Source organism: Bubalus bubalis, chromosome 5 (genome assembly GCF_019923935.1).
Source record: "Bubalus bubalis isolate 160015118507 breed Murrah chromosome 5, NDDB_SH_1, whole genome shotgun sequence".
Classification (NCBI taxonomy): domain Eukaryota; kingdom Metazoa; phylum Chordata; class Mammalia; order Artiodactyla; family Bovidae; genus Bubalus; species Bubalus bubalis.
Genome location: NC_059161.1, coordinates 90311681 through 90327684, shown reverse-complemented (window position 1 = coordinate 90327684; position 16004 = coordinate 90311681). Strand labels below are relative to the sequence as shown.

General features: G+C 43.7%; 1 protein-coding gene across 16 annotated transcripts in view; it reads right to left on the bottom strand.

Annotated features, from left to right (window-relative positions):
• The window catches only part of SYTL2 (synaptotagmin like 2), a 119195-nt gene that overhangs the window by 39832 nt on the left and 63359 nt on the right, over nt 1-16004 (bottom strand). For all 16 annotated transcript variants that reach the window (XM_025286234.3, XM_025286231.3, XM_025286233.3 and 13 more), the window contains 2 exons: nt 12112-12263; nt 9710-9845 (listed from right to left, as the gene is read on the bottom strand). In XM_025286234.3, the coding sequence (XP_025142019.3) occupies nt 9710-9845; nt 12112-12263 (288 nt within the window). The remainder of the gene's footprint in view (nt 1-9709; nt 9846-12111; nt 12264-16004) is intronic.

Sequence of the window (16004 nt, the reverse complement as noted above, 5' to 3'; positions counted from 1 at the left end):
GAAAGCCATGTCTCTTGAGTGTCACTTTAAGAAGCCAGTGAGCGATATGAGGAAGCTTATAGCAGATGCCACGTTCATCTTCTCAGAGTGCTTTCATCTTCTCAGAGTGCTTTGTATCATCTCCCTTAGCTCAGACAATAAAGAATCTGCCTGCAAAGCAGGAGACCCCAGCTTTGATCCCTGGGTCGGGAACATCCCCTGGAGAAGGGAATGGCAACCCACTCCAGTATTCTTGCCTGGAGAGTCACAGGGGCAGAGGAGCCTGTAGGGCTACAGTCCGTGGGGTCACAGAGAGTCAGACACGACTGAGTAATGAGCACTTTCAACTAGTAAATAAATCAGTTGCATAACTGCAGGACCTGAGCAAACTGCCGCCCTCCTCTCCTATCATCTTCCTCCCTTCTCTCTCCTTCTCCCCAAGAACAAAGGACAAGCAGCGTCCCTACAGCCTCCTCCCTCTGCTCCCTGGAAACCCCACTTCTGCACCCCCAGCCACCACCCCAACTGCCCACGCTGTACATCACGTGGTCCCCACCTGCCCAGGGACCAAACCAACCTCTATCTTACCAAACCCTACACAGCTATGGATTTCATACAACCACATGAGGAGCGATGCAACCTCACCCCATGCATATGTATCTTCTCTCTCACAGTAACCAGGGAGACCCCTCAAGAGCATCTTAGCCATCTTTCTGTTCCTCGGAATACCATGTACAGTGTCTGGGACACAACTGGTGAGTGAGTGGCTATACAACTCAAGGCCAAATAAGCCAGTGCCAGGAAGGCAGCAGCACACACAGGTGACCACAGCTTTTTTTTTTTCTTTTCAATCTGTGGTTTGCCAAACTACAACGAGGCACATTATTTAGGTTTTACACAAGATGTCTTTGTTCCTGCTATTCAGAAAGCAAAAGAGAGAAAGAAATGAGGCATTCGGTGCACATGATCAGACATGAACTACCGGGAACATACAGGATTCACTGTGTTCTCTGGTGGGTGGGATAAGCAGAAAATGGGATGACGATGGGGTACTTAGTTAACCACACTTCACAAGTCTGCCTAAGTAGAAAAAATCAAAACCAGAGTTTCATGCCTCAAAATGCTTCTGAAAAATGCAGCTACTTCCTCGATTAAGCTCCAGCTTTGTGTCCTTCAAGGAATACAACGATGTTTTGTTTGCCTGTCTTTTACTGGGCAACTATCAACACAGCAGCCATCCTATTCTCAGCTGACTTTTGCAACATCCCTAGGCGCCATTTCCTCTTCCAAGGGATCTTCCTGACCCAGGGACCAAACTCATGTTTCTTTTATCTCCTGCATTGGCAGGCAGATTCTTTTAACACTGTGCCACCTAGGATGCCTCAATACTAGATAGAGCACTTAGCCAAAACTGGTTTACTTCTGTAAGAAGATTATTAAAATATTAGACTATGATATTATTGTTAGACTTTGGCTCCTGAAAGTGTCTGCATTTTCATACAAGTCTTCGAAGACTTAAAAGAAGAAGAATGTTAGGTACTCTGGTTGGGACACATGGGGAAGAAGGCCTTCACAGCAGTCTTAGAACTATACCACCTGGGCAGTGGGACAGCCCATCTGCTTCTACGTCCAGCTGTAAAGTACTTCTAAGCACATGCAACAACTTTTAAAGCTTTTGAACCTTAAGCAGGCTTTCCCTCTAAAGCAGTTAAAAATGAATTCCCTGTCATCCCAGTGGTTAGGACTCTGTGCTCCATGGCAAGGGGCATGGGTTTGATCCCTGGTTGGGGAACTAAGATCCCACAGGCTACGTGGTGTGACCAAAAAACAAAAAATAAGTAAAGCAGTTAAAAATAACAACGGACTTACTCTCTTGTGAGGTACATTTCAGAATAAATATTAACTGTGTCTGAACTCAGAAGCAAATTTTTCAAGTGATTTTTCTCCCTGTGTTTCTTGCCGTTGCTGCTTTCTCCCTTTGAATTGTGAATTCCTTAGATGTTAATGCTGTGCCTGGCACCCAGCTTTGTGCTAACACATGTTACACGCAATGTGTAAAAAAAAATGTGAAAAAAAACACATGAAGAAATGGCTCAGGGCTTGAGTGAAGCAGATTCATAAATATACTATGCCAGCCTTTCAAGTCAGTATTTTTTTTTTAAGTAAAATATTACTTCTTTGGTTCTACCCCAGTTCATGCTACAGATTTATTTAACACACACATTCCCATCCATCCATAAGGCACACTGATGTCAGAGTGAAACTATCCCTCACAACTAATTTGGGTATATCTAAGATTCTGTAGGATTAGCAAGATTCATTTAAGAGCTCAATGTGAGTGATTCTGTAGGGCAGGCCTCCAAGAAATGAAACATTCACATCACTGGATTTGCAATTAGTCCAAGAACAAAAGATCAAATGCATTGTCCCATAGCTTGGCTCATCTCTACCCTGCCTTTGGGAGCAAGTGAAGGGCCTCACACTGATCTTATTATAGAGGGTTAAGGCAAGTAGCTAATCCCTCTGCAAGAGGGAGATAGATATATATACAAACAAAAGCTTTCCAGGAAAAAGAGCATTAGTGGAAAAAACAATACTATTTCAGAGCTAAAGACATGGTGTTAATTGGTAGGTTCCCATTCAACACAGGGTAAGAGAGAGGGGTGTCAGAAGTGAGAATCATGGAAGCACAGGCGATAAAGCTCAAAGATGAGCATTTTTTGGTTCACTATGATAACTTATAATGAAATAGCACTTTAATTTTACCAAAAACAAAGAAAGGTGGGAGTGCACAGCTTTTGCATGCAATAAAACTCATCACTTTTGCAGCATTTCATAGGAAAATTCCCAGAGGAAAATCTGCCAATATCATGGAAAGAAACACCATAGTACAGGCTTTATCCTGTTCTCCCTGAACTCATTTTGGGGACATTCTCCATGGATATTTTTGATTAATGGGCATCACAACCCCTGCAGCAGCCAAGCTCCCTCCTACCTCCATGCCTTCTTGTTCTCCATCCTGAATGCTCCTTACTTGTGGTTGTCCAAATTTGAGAATAGCCCTCAAAGTCTCCTCCAGCTTTTATAATCACCAGAGCTCATGGTGATATGTCTGAAGTGAGGCAGTCTTGGCAAAGCAATAAAACCTGGATGTTATCAATGCCATTCTTGCCTTGTAGCTTAAATTTTTTCTTGCTCTCTTAGTCTCTTTTTCTACTGGATCCCTGGGGTCCAAAGGACTTCATTCAATTATTTATTACTCATTTGTTTATCCATTAACCCCTCTTTCATCATTATTCTCTATTCAATAATTCATTATATCATCAACTATTCTCAGTCAATCCATCTCTCACTCTCCACCTATTTTTCTCTTTTTAAAAAATTTAAAATACATTTTCCCATATATTCTTCATTCATTCATTTATTCCACAAGACATTTGTAGGGCACTATTGTCTGTTCCAGGAAGAGAGCAGTGAACAAAATGAAATACAGTAGTAGACAAAGTCTTTTTCCTTTTGCAGCTGAGAGGGGGGAAAACAAACACACAAAAATGAATATGTAATATAATGTCAGGTAGTGATAAGTGATGGACAACAGTAAGAGAGGGAACAACATTCATTCACTTGGTCCATAGATACCAAGTACCTACTATGTGCTGGATATAGTGTTAGAAGCTTGGGGGATGGTGGTGAGCGAGACATAGGTCCTCAACCCTAGAGAGCAACACAGTGATACTTAGCCCTGGGAATCTGGATTATTAAAAGTTCCTTGGGCAACTGTGACATACAGGTCACAGTTGAGAACTTCTCTTCCCTGGTGGTTTAGATGGTAAAGAATCTGCCTGCAATGCAGGAGACCCAGGTTCAATCCCTGGGTTGGGAATATCCCCTGGAGAAGGGAATGGCTACCCACTCCAGTATTCTTGTCTGGAGAATTCCATGGACAGAGGAGCCTGGCAGGCTATAGTCCATAGGGTCACAAAGAGTCAAATACAACCGAGTGACTAACACACACACTCATGCTAAAAGAAGTAGTTAGAACCAGATTGTGAAGAGCCTTGAATGTTGACCAAAAGGCTAGACTTTCACTTTTAAGTCACAAGGAAACACCAAATGACATTATGATCCAGTTTACTTTTTAGAGTCATGATCTGGTAACTGTGTAGACAGGTTCAATTCAATAAGGACATTATAACAGAAATTTAGGTGAGAGATGGTAAAATCCTAAGTAAGGGAATGGAGAAAAGAGGAAACATACAACAGAATTTTAGAGATGAGTTTAGAAGAAATCTGAAGTGTTGGTAGAGCACTCAAGAGATAACTAGTAATTGATAACTGCAATATATCCACTCTGTTAGACCCTTCCAGATGTCAAGCCAAACCAGATTCCCATGTCATCCCCTCTGCCTGTCCTGTCCTCTGTCTCCCTAACAGAATCCTTCTTATCCTTCAAGAAATCCCTTAAATATAATTATTTCTGGAATAAGTTCCTCAAGGACAGGGATCATGTCTTATTCCACTTTGAATTCCTAGATACCATCTTATGTACAACAAATACTCAACAACTGTTTACCGACTGACTGAATGACTGCATGGAGAATGAATTTGCAACCCTACAGAATGATTTATTCTATTAGGTGCTAGGAAGATGCTAAATCTGTGTTTTTCAATCAACTGCAAACAAGGATATTTAAACACTTTATTTCCAAGAAATATCCTAAAAGTAAATCAAGCCAACCTATGCATTAATGGCTCTATCCTCACTATCCATACCTATTTCTCTTTGTCCTATTTTTCTCTGCATCTCACTCTTAGATGGCCTTTCATCTGGCTTCCTATTTCTTCTGTCTGTGGCTCAGGCTGGCACACAGTGCCCCCTGTGACTTCTGCTCCAACAGTAGCAGTCATTGGCCTATTACTGACTGTCATCTGTTACTAGGGCCGGTTTATATGTAGGCAGAGTAGGCTACCACGTCCTTCGTGTGATGCCCACTGCCTCTAATGTAAACTCCTTTGCACTTAGGAACTTGCTTTCTGTGGCTGAAGGTTCTGAACCTTACCAGGATACATTCTCAGAGTAGTTCTTTAAGCTTTTAGAAACAACCAAGAAAAGGAAAGAAGCTCAAAACTTTCATCCACACTGGCTTAAGTTATTAAAAATTTAAGTAAGCCTTAGGGTAGAATGCACAGTATAGCCTTTCCAAGGGGAAAGGAGGAAGCCACAAGGGAACTGAAGGATGTAGGATGGCAAAGAGTGTGGGAGGTGAAACCAGGAGAAGAAAAGAGTTGGGAAGCTTAAAACACACTTGAGAAACTCTTGCTTTTGTTTTTCATTTTTTTAGAAGTCTGGGCTGACCCTGTTTGTGGCCACATACCCCCTTCCAACATTCTTGCCTAGAGAATTCCATGGACAGGGGAGTCTGGCAGGCTAGAGTCCATGCGGTCTCAATGAGTTGGACACAACTCAGCAACTAACACTCTCACTTTTTACTCTCAGCCAAGATGATATAAGCTACCAGAGGGACCAGTCCTCAGAGAGGTAGTCTTAGGGGAAGAGATTGGAGAGACAGAGAGGAACTAAAAAGGTCAGTCCACTTCTGGGCTCCTTCAGACCAGAGTAGCACCAAGGGTGGGGCCACATAAGGCCCTGGTCAGTTGAGAGGCTACTAGACTCTCCGTGATTCCCTAAGCACCCAAACTTTTTTTCAGAGAACATGTCATCTCAAATAATAAAGGAGGGGCTTCTCATCCCAGAGCAGGCCTACCTCTATAACCAGGAAACACACGGTATTCCTTGTTGGGGAGGCAGGATCTGATGCACATGAAATTTCTTACATTTTCATCCTCTGCTCCCCATCAAGGCTCAGCCATGTCTGGGGAATTATTGTATGCCCGTCCCACAATTATTTGGGGGGAGAGACACGATGTGCTATCAAACTGCAGACCATTGTACCAGTGCCAGTATGTGAACTGTGCGTTACTGGTTTACAACAGGTACGTCAAGGCTGTATACTGTTATCCTGCTTATTTAATTTATATGCAGAGTACATCATGAGAAACACTGGGCTGGAAGAAGCACAAGCTGGAATCAAGATTGCTGGGAGAAATATCAATCACCTCAGATATACAGATGACACCACCCTTATGGCAGAAAGTGAAGAGGAACTCAAAAGCCTCTTGATGAAAGTGAAAGAGAAGAGTGAAAAAGTTGGCCTAAAGCTCAACATTCAGAAAATGAAGATCATGGCATCTGGTCCCATCACTTCATGGGAAATAGATGGGGAAACAGTGGAAACAGTGTCCGACTTTATTTTGGGGGGGCTCCAAAATCACGGCAGATGGTGATTGCAGCCATGAAATTAAAAGACACTTACTCCTTGGAAGGAGAGTTGTGACCAACCTAGATAGAATATTAAAAAGCAGAGACATTACTTTGCCAACAAAGGTCCATCTAGTCAAGGCTATGGTGTTTCCAGTAGTCATGTATGGATGTGAGAGTTGGACTGTAAAGAAAGCTGAGTGCCGAAGAATTGATGCTTTTGAACTGTGGTGTCCAATAGTCCCTTGGACTGCGAGGAGATCCAACCAGTCCATTCTGAAGGAGATCAGCCCTGGGATTTCTTTGGAAGGAATGATGCTGAAGCTGAAACTCCAATACTTTGGCCACCTCATGTGAAGAGTTGACTCATTGGAAAAGACTCTGATGCTGGGAGGGATTGGGGGCAGGAGGAGAAGGGGACGACAGAGGATGAGATGGCTGGATGGCATCACTGACACCGATGGACATGAGTTTGAGTAAACTCTGGAAGTTGGTGATGGACAGGGAGGTCTGGCGTGCTGCGATTCATGGGGTTGCAAAGAGTCGGACATGACTGAGACACTGAACTGAGCAGACATCAAGAGTATGCACTTAGAATCAGTTACAGCAGTTTGCTGAGACACCACAGTACATCCTCAGTGGGCTTATGCTTTGCATGCCCTAGTTGTTATCTATATTTCACTTTTCGAGTATTCATTTTTATTATATTTTATTAAAGGGCTCAATCTGTGATAACTAGAAAGAGAAAACACTTAAATCCCTAACACCAGTCCTTTACCACCGTTTGTGCCAGTACTACCCAGCAGCCAGAACTAGAGCTGAGCGCGCTTGGAGTTTTCTTTGCCGCTCAAAAGAGAACCTCATCCCCTGCTCCCCCTCTGTTCATCAGAGCCCTCTCTGCCTCCTCAAGCTACAGATGCAAAGACCAGTTCCAAAGGAACGCAGGTAGCTTCTCATGCTTGAACACACGTTTAATACCCACAATGAGTTAATTACTCACAAACAGAAGCACTCATAATTGTGCCCACAACAGAAGAAGGACTCTTGCTCCAGAGCTTATTAGGGGGAAAAAAAAATCCTTCAGAAACTGCAATACCCAGTCAGGGTTGCCTCACCCTCCCTGACTCCTAAGAAAATATTGACAGGTATTGAGTCATTCTATTGAAGTTCACTTAGTCTAAAAGTACAGGCCGCAAAATATACTTAACACACCCAGTTCCCAAAGGTCAAAGTATAGGTGAGAAACATGCTGGAACCTGACACTGAGTAAAGCAGGAGCTTCTGACACAGAGAGAAGGAAGTCAGTAACAGCTCCTGCTACAGTTCTGGGTGATCACCGCTCACGCCACGTAACGAGCAAAGTATGCCGGACACATCAAACATGTTTATTCCTGTCTTATTGGCCTACCTCATCTGTGTTATAATAACATGTTAGTCGCTCAGTCTTGTTCAACACTTTACGACCCCGGGACCGTAGCCTACCAGGCTCCTCTGTCCATGGAATTGTCCAGGTAAAAATATTGGAGTGGGTTGCTATTTCCTTCTCTAGGGGATCTTCATGACCCAGGGATTGAACTCAGGTCTCCTGTATTGCAGGCAGATTCTTTACCATCTGAGCCATCGGGGATTGCCAACCTAATATAAGGCCACCTGCAAATTGCCAATTTTCTTTCTTCCTGAGAAATGCCAAGTGGTACCCCTACCTCGTTACATTCCATCTCATAACACCCTGGTGAGACAGCTTGGTCCCGAGGTACATACAGATGAAACCTTAAAGATGTGTCTGAGGTCATCCAGGAAATGTAACCAACAATATAGACACAAATGTGGACACTATTCACAGCCTCAAATTGGGAAAGGAAGGTGAGTACCCACCAGGCTGTGTGGTCATAAGGAAACTCAGTCAAGCTCTAAGGGTTGTGGCATCTCAGTCCCTTAGGCCATTTGAGATGAAATGAGTTCCTGGGAGAAGGAAAGGAGGTCCTTCACTATCTCCTGGCGTTTGCTCAAACTCATGTCCATTGAGTTGGTGATGCTGCCTAACCAGCTTCTCATCCCCTGCCACCCCCCTCCTCCTTTTGCCTTCAATCTTTCCCAGCATCAGGGTCTTAAGAGAACATCACAGATCATCCTGGGTGGGGGTGGGGGGGATATGGTGTCGCCTACCACCCAGGAAAACAAAGCAAGTCCTCTCTAAAAGGGAAATGGATAAACAACAAGTACCTTAATAGACTCAGTATTCCATTATTCATATAACATAAGACTTATATTTGACCCTGAAATGCCTGTTGGTGCCTATAGAATAGACCCACTCTCTCATCCACAAATTATATTGAAAACATCCCCATTTCCCAGGTGTCTCAGCCTTGGACCTTAACTCATTGACTGTCCCACCAGCAAATTCACTGACTTCACTACAGTAGGCGATTCTGATTCAATTGCCTTCACTGAGGAACTAGAGAGAAAATGTAATTGTCCTTCAACCAAAGAGTAACAACTATACTGCCCAATGGACAGATACCAATGGGAAGATCCTTAAATATCTAAAAACAAATCATCTTGGTTGAAAAAGTTTGTGGCAACATAGCCTCATAATCAGCTATATCATAGGAAGGATGTACAAATGTGCATTTTGATTGGTCAGGTGATAAGATAAATGGAAAATGCACAAAAGCAAGACTGAAATATTGAGGACAATCTGCATCCTTAAGAGCCATCTATTCAGTACCTACCATGTACCAGGTATTTTATGTACTAATTCTCATCAGAATCTTTCTTATACAGTATGATTCCTATCTATAGTTAGGGAAAGAGATTCAGGGAGATTAAATGACTTGCCCATGGTCAAATGCTAATAAATGGCATATTCAGGACTGGAATTCCCATCTGCTTGGTTTTGGTGCTTAAATTTCTTCAATTGCACCAGGCTGTTACAATTTGATCATCACTGATTTCTTTTTTTGGGCCACATTTGTGCAGCTTGTGGGGCTCTTAGTTCCCTGACCAGGGAAGGAACCTGGGCCCACAGCAGTGTATCTAAGTCCTAACACTGGATCACCAGGGAATCCCCCCCATTCATCTCTTTCCTTCAATGACTTATTCCCCAATATTCATTTTGGAGTACATTTTCATTTACTCTATGAAGAAACCCTTAGTACAAATAACAATTTAAAAAAAAAAACAGCTCTAGTTGGTGGGAAGAAATCACCACTTGACATTTTATTTAATATGCAGATTTGTTAGACATTCTGGAAGCTGAGAAAGAATACCACTCAGGTTTTGTTCATATCAGGGCTCAGAACGCTCTCATCCATGCCCTCCTCCCCACACCCATGAGACCTGGCTGGCCTCACAGCAGGACCTAGCCAGGACCCCCATGTGCAGCAGCTCTCCCCATGGGCTCGGTCTCACCTGGGGCTTGCTGGGGCTACATCTTCTTCTGGCTCTTCTACAACACCGGTTAGCTCTGGGGGGAGGAAAGCATCCTTGTGGACGTTATTCACCCAGCTTTCCTTTGCCCTGTTTGCTCTGTCCTTACTCTGCTCATCTGAAACAGGAAATAATAAAGGCAAGAACGTTATCCATCTGTCTTCTCCACAACCTACAACTTCTCATATCAGCTCTAACCTCTGAAGGCTGGAACCTGAACGTCAGGCCTTCCCTGAACACCCTGGCATCACGAATGAGTCTGTGTACTTGAGATCAGAATTATCAATACACCTGTGAGAGGAGTCATGTTGTTAGTTGCCCACAAGTAGCCTCCAGCGAGCATGGACGCATCTTTAAATGTTCAGACACGACTAAAGCAAAATTGCGACTGCTCTAGGTGAATCTGACTTGAATTGGGGTCAGGACTTGTTGCATATGGCCAGGGGATGCTCAGGGTAGGGAAGTTCTTGTTGGGACAGAAACAGCATCATTACCAACTCTTTACTGAACAGCTACAATGGGCTCGACTCAAGGCTGGGTTCTGGGATACAAAAGGGAACAAATGCTTCTATTCTGGAATGTTCCTCTCCACTGCCTCCTCCTCTCACAGTCTCTACACAGCCAAATTCTACAAGCTCTCAGAAGCTAGCTCAGATGCCAGAGCCCCCTTAAAACCTCTGTGATCCCTCTTCAGGAAATAATCTCTTTGGTCTCTGAACACCCACTGCTCTCTATCTGCACCTCTTGGATAATTAGCCTCAACTGAGTGATGACTGAGTTCGAGGCAAAGTGTTGAGTCCCTTGTATGCATGATCCTCTGAGGAGGGAAAAATTTTCCAAGTTTACAGATTTCAAAATTGAAGACCAAAGGGATCAAGAGACTTGCCTAAGGCCACATAGCCAGTAAGCGCCAGTAATACTTCCATCAGTGTTAAGAATTAAGATGAAGCAACATGTGCTTAGTCATTCCAGTCGTGTTTGACTCTCTGCCACCCCACGGACTGTAGCCCGCCTGGCTCCTCTGTCCATGGGATTCTCCAGGCAAGAACACTGGAGTGGGTTGCCATGCCCTTTTCCAGGTGATCTTCCTGACCCAGGGATTGAACCCAGGTCTCCTGCATTGCAGGCAGATTCCTTACTGTCTGAGCCACAAAGGACTCCCAATTTCCAAATACATTCACAGGTCTTTCTACTCATAAGTCTAGTTTCTTTAACTGCAAAATGGAGCCCTCGGTATAACCCATGGGACCCTTCAAGATTTCTTAAGTTCTGGGTGGTTTTGGGAGGGTGCATGGCAGAGCTGGGATTTCAGCCCTTCTGATGTAGAGCTACACTCCTTATAGATGGGGGCTGACTCCTTACAATGAGCTATGCAGTGCTCATAGCCCGTTGATGACAAGTTACTTCACTTCTCTGAGTTTTATGTATTGCATACATATAATGAGGATAATAATACCTACCTTATAAGATTGCTACTACAATTAGAAATATTAGGGAAGAAATGCCTGTAACATATTAGATGCCAAAGAGATAATTTCCTTATTGAGAACAGGTTAGAACTAGACAGGTGCTAGTTCTCAGGGGTAAAGGTTTAACCTGACTAGTGCAGAGTTGATTAGAGAGAAGTCACCTGGTAAATATTTAATGAACTCAACAGAATTCTGAAGAAGCCTCCAAAATGCTGTCTTTACAGTCCCTTAAATGATGTACTTGGTTTTTAAAGAAGTACCAGGTGTCACAGTCATTGAGCAGGAAGGCCAATCTCTTCCTGTTACTCTACTCAGGAGAAAAGGTTCTGAATTTTTAGTTAGAGCCAAAGAAAGAGGAGATGGTCGATCCCTGATAAGAGCTTTCCAGGTGGTACACAGGTTAAAAAAAAAAAAAAAAAAATCTGCCTGCCAATGCAGGAGACACAAGAGATGTAGATTTGATGCCCCAAGGTTGGGAAGATCCCCTGGAGTAGGAAATGGCAACCCGCTCCAGTATTCTTGCCTGGAACATTCCATGGACAGAGGAGCCTGGTAGGCTACCGTCCAAGGGTCAGACACGACAGAGTGCGCGCGCGTGCGCGCACACACACACACACACACACACACACACACACGCATCCTTTATAAGCCTCAATTGTCAATGTTACTCCAAGTCAATATGGCAGCTAAAGGGCTTCCTTTGTTCTTCTTTACCACACTAAGTCACTTAGCCCTGACTTCATCCATCCAAACCCAAGAAGATTTTGACCTACAGGACCACACAGTATGCAAAGCACACCCCTAAATGATTTCCCTCCGCAGATTCAGTAGCGATGGTGACACCCTCCCCTTCTCCCAAGGACTACTTCTCCCAAACAAATGTTGCCTTGAGAGGCAGTAGCCCAATCAACTTACCTGCTGCCTGGGGCCTCTTCTTCCTCATGGATGCTCTGATGATATCTGCACCGTGGATTCTGTCTCTGTGTCTTTTTGCCTTGGCTTCATAAAACCACTGGCCACTCATATTCTTCAGTTGCTGGTCATCCTTAACTTTTTCAGGCAAATGTCTACAAAAGGAAAAACGCTTTACTTTGTTATGAATCCACAGTAAGTAAATGAGTTCACAGTGACACTGCACAAAGAAGTTGTAAGCATTTGGCCAAAATGAAGCTCTCGATGTTCTAAGAGATCCCACAAACCTCCCAGATGACTCACCAGTGTATGCTTTAACTAAAAGGTCACAGGATCCAATGCCAACATTTTTCAAAAATTCAAAGGTTTAAGCCATGATCCCCAGATGATGCCTGAGATTTCTCAAGAGCAAATTCACTTTTTGGCTGCAGGCTTGTGTGTTCACTGTTCAAATGCAAATACCCAAGAGAAAGAGGGCATGTTACACTTCCCTAAGCCTTGGTTTCCTTATTTTTAAAAAGGGGTTAAAGGAGAATGGCATTGAAACGTGTATATTATCATATGTGAAACGGATCACCAGTCCAGGTTTGATGCATGATACAGGGTGCTCGGGGTTGGTGAACTGGGATGACCCAGAGGGATGGGATGGGGAACACATGTACACCCGTGGCGGATTCATGTCAATGTATGACAAAACCAATACAATATTGTAAAGTAATTAGCCTCCAAATAAATAAAGTGGAAAAAAATTACAGTATCATAAAAATAATTTCACTGTATGAAAAAATAAAATAAATTTTTTAAAAGGGAGATAATTACCCCACACAAAAAAAGGGGTTAAGGAATTTCCCTGATGGTTTAGTGGTTAAGACGTCACCTTCCAACAAAGCGGGTGCGGGTTTGATCCCTAATTGGGGAGATAAGATCCCACAAGCCTCAGTGGCCAAAAAAGCAAAACTTAAAACATCTGCAATACTGTAACGAATCCAAGAAAGACTTTAAAATGTCCACCTTAAAAAATCTTTAAAAAGGAAGGGGGTTAATGATAGTAACTCACCTCGTGAGATTTCTATGAGGATTAAATTAGCTAATGCACGTACATTACCATCTGCGTATGCCTGGAGCCTAATAAACACTGAGTGGATAACTGGTGGGGAAGGTATCAGCTCATCAGTTCTTGCCATTTCAGTGAAATGAATTTATCAGAGACTTCTCTGGAAGCCTATGTGTCCATGGTTCTTAATTCCGGGAAAATGAATTCAACAAGGCAGGCTGGGATCAGGGAAGATCAAGCTTAGGTGGGGTAGGGAGTGCAGGTAGGGGTAAATTCCATTTGTGCAGATACTGCTTCTAAGGGTTCCGCAGTCATTGACGCTCACGGAAAAGCTAAAATCTAAAGAACAAACCAAGTGCCACCCTCCTAAAGTTTCCCCCATTTTACAGAAGAGGGAAAAACACTGTTCTGCAATGACAAGTTTCATATCCTCCACATCTCTCTACCCATGTCGATAAAATGAGTCAAAAAAATCTATCTTTTCTTGTTCACAGAGCTGTACTTACAATAAAGTAAAATAAAAGCCTTTGGAAGATACTGTGCTACAAAAATCCAACAGGGTTTGATGATTGTCATTCAAGCTAATACGCACACTACCTAACGTAGCAAATCTAAGTGTTTTAGCCAGAGAATGTGCAGGGGGGCCACACACGGCGGTGGCAGGGCTGTGTGTGACGGCCGCACAGAGGCCCACCAGGGAAAGAGGAAGGCGGGAGGGGCAGTCACCAGGGTTCTGGCAAGTACGTTTTCTCTCTCTGAAGTGTGCCTAAAGAGACCCTTTCCAGACAGAGTCTGGACGTTTCTCTGCTGGAAACGTCTCTGCTCTCCACTTAAAGAAGTGACCCTACGCCAAACATGTCCGATCACAACCCTCGGACACACGCGGTAGTAACAGCCCACCACCAATCCTAACAGGGACAGTGCCTTCACTTCATGGTTCTGAATCACCAGAGGTCGTGGTTCCTGTGAAATGTGTCTAATGATTTCCCATTGCCCAGATTTTCTTTGTTCAAATATCTTTATTGGAATATAGTTGATTTAAAATGTTGTGTTAGCTTCTGCTGTACAGCAAAGTGATTCAGTTATACATATATGCATATCCACTTTTTTAGGTTCTTTTCCCACATAGGTTATTACAGAGTATTGAGTAGAGTTCCCTGTGCTATACAGTAGGTCCTTATTAGTTATCTATTTTTATATATAGTAGAGTGTATATTTTTAACAGCCAGGACACAGAAGCAACCTAAATGTCCATCAACAAGAATGGATAAAGAAGATGTGTTCATTCAGCCATTAAAAAAAAGAAGAAAAAAGAGTGAAATGACTTTGTGGTAAAAGAATCTGCCTGCAGGGCAGGGGATGTGGGTTTGATCCCTGGGTCCAGAAAATTCCCTGGAGAAGGAAATGGCAACCCAGTCCAGCATTCCTGCCTGGGAAATCCCATGGACAGAGGAGCCTGGATGGACTTAGAGACTGTCATATTGAGTGAAGTAAGTGAGACAGAGAAAAACCAATATTATATGATATTGCTGACATGTGGAATCATTGCCTAGATTTTCAGCAGAGCAAAAAATCCACCCTGGTTGCTGATGAAGCTTTTGCCTTCCCTTCCCAAAAGGACCTCATTCAAGTTCAATGCCAGAAAAGAGAAGTCCTTCCCGCTCTCCGTGACTAGACAGTGAGCCCTAGGGGAAGGGCCTGTACTCAATATATCTTTGCTTCATGTCTGGAAAACAGTGGGTTTTCACACAGCACTTTTGGAGGGAAGGAATATCCTATGCGGCCCCCAACCACCTGGCTTCAGGCTATCTTTTCAGATTCGTTTTCCAGCACTTGCTCCCATGCTCCCCACTTGACTTCTCACTGATCTCCAAACTGCTCTTGCATGACCTCTGCAGACATTAAGGGCAGGCGGTTGTGGCAGAAAGACTATGGGCTTTGGCATCTTCCCAAATTCGGTCCAAATTCCAGTTCTGACCCTGCTTAAATGCCATCTTTGGCAGCTTCCTGTACCCCTGTAAGCTTCAGTCTCCTTGTTTATAAAGACAGAGGGAAATAAGAGGTACTCTGCAGGACTTTTGGATGACAAAAGGCAGTATTTACCTAGAAGCACCTAACAGTACCTGGATCCTGGTAAGAGACCAGTAAATGTAAATTCTCTGGGGATGTCTCTCTCTCACTTCTCTGTCTAGCACGCGACCCCTCATCCCTCAGATCTATGCACCGCCTCACCGGGGAAGGCTTCCCTGACTCCCGAGGGCACCGGGCGGCTAGCCCTTCTCCGTGCTCCCACAGCTCCTCCATGGCGGTGCTCAGTGCGCCATGTTCCAATTATCTGTTTGCACAGCCATCTCACACACTGACCTGTGAACTCTGCTAACCCCTTGAAAGCGAGAACTACCTCCTAATCACCTTTCTAACAAAAGCCCCTAGCACAGAGCCCAGCACTGAACTGATGCCTAGAAACTGTTAAGTGGATAACTTGTTAACACATAAATGCACAGCAGTCAGCCTGGTGTGAGTCGGATAAGAGATGAGAGCCTGTTGTTCCTGGGCTTGAGTGAACCAAGCTCCATCACAATGGCAGTGCCTTCTCTGGTTCAGGCAGTACACTTCATCTCTTGGAGGATTAGGAAAATGCAGAAGGAAATCTGACATCGACCATGAGCTTGTCTAAGGAGACCACAAACCCTCAGAGCGTAACAACTCCCAATTTCCCTTTATGAGATTATTTATTTTCTTGTTTTTGTTGTTCAACTGAAAGGCACTTTGTAAGCATCATTAGGCAACGCTTGATCTGCTCCTGCCTAACTGACTGTCTCCAAGCCTCTGGCCCCTCTAA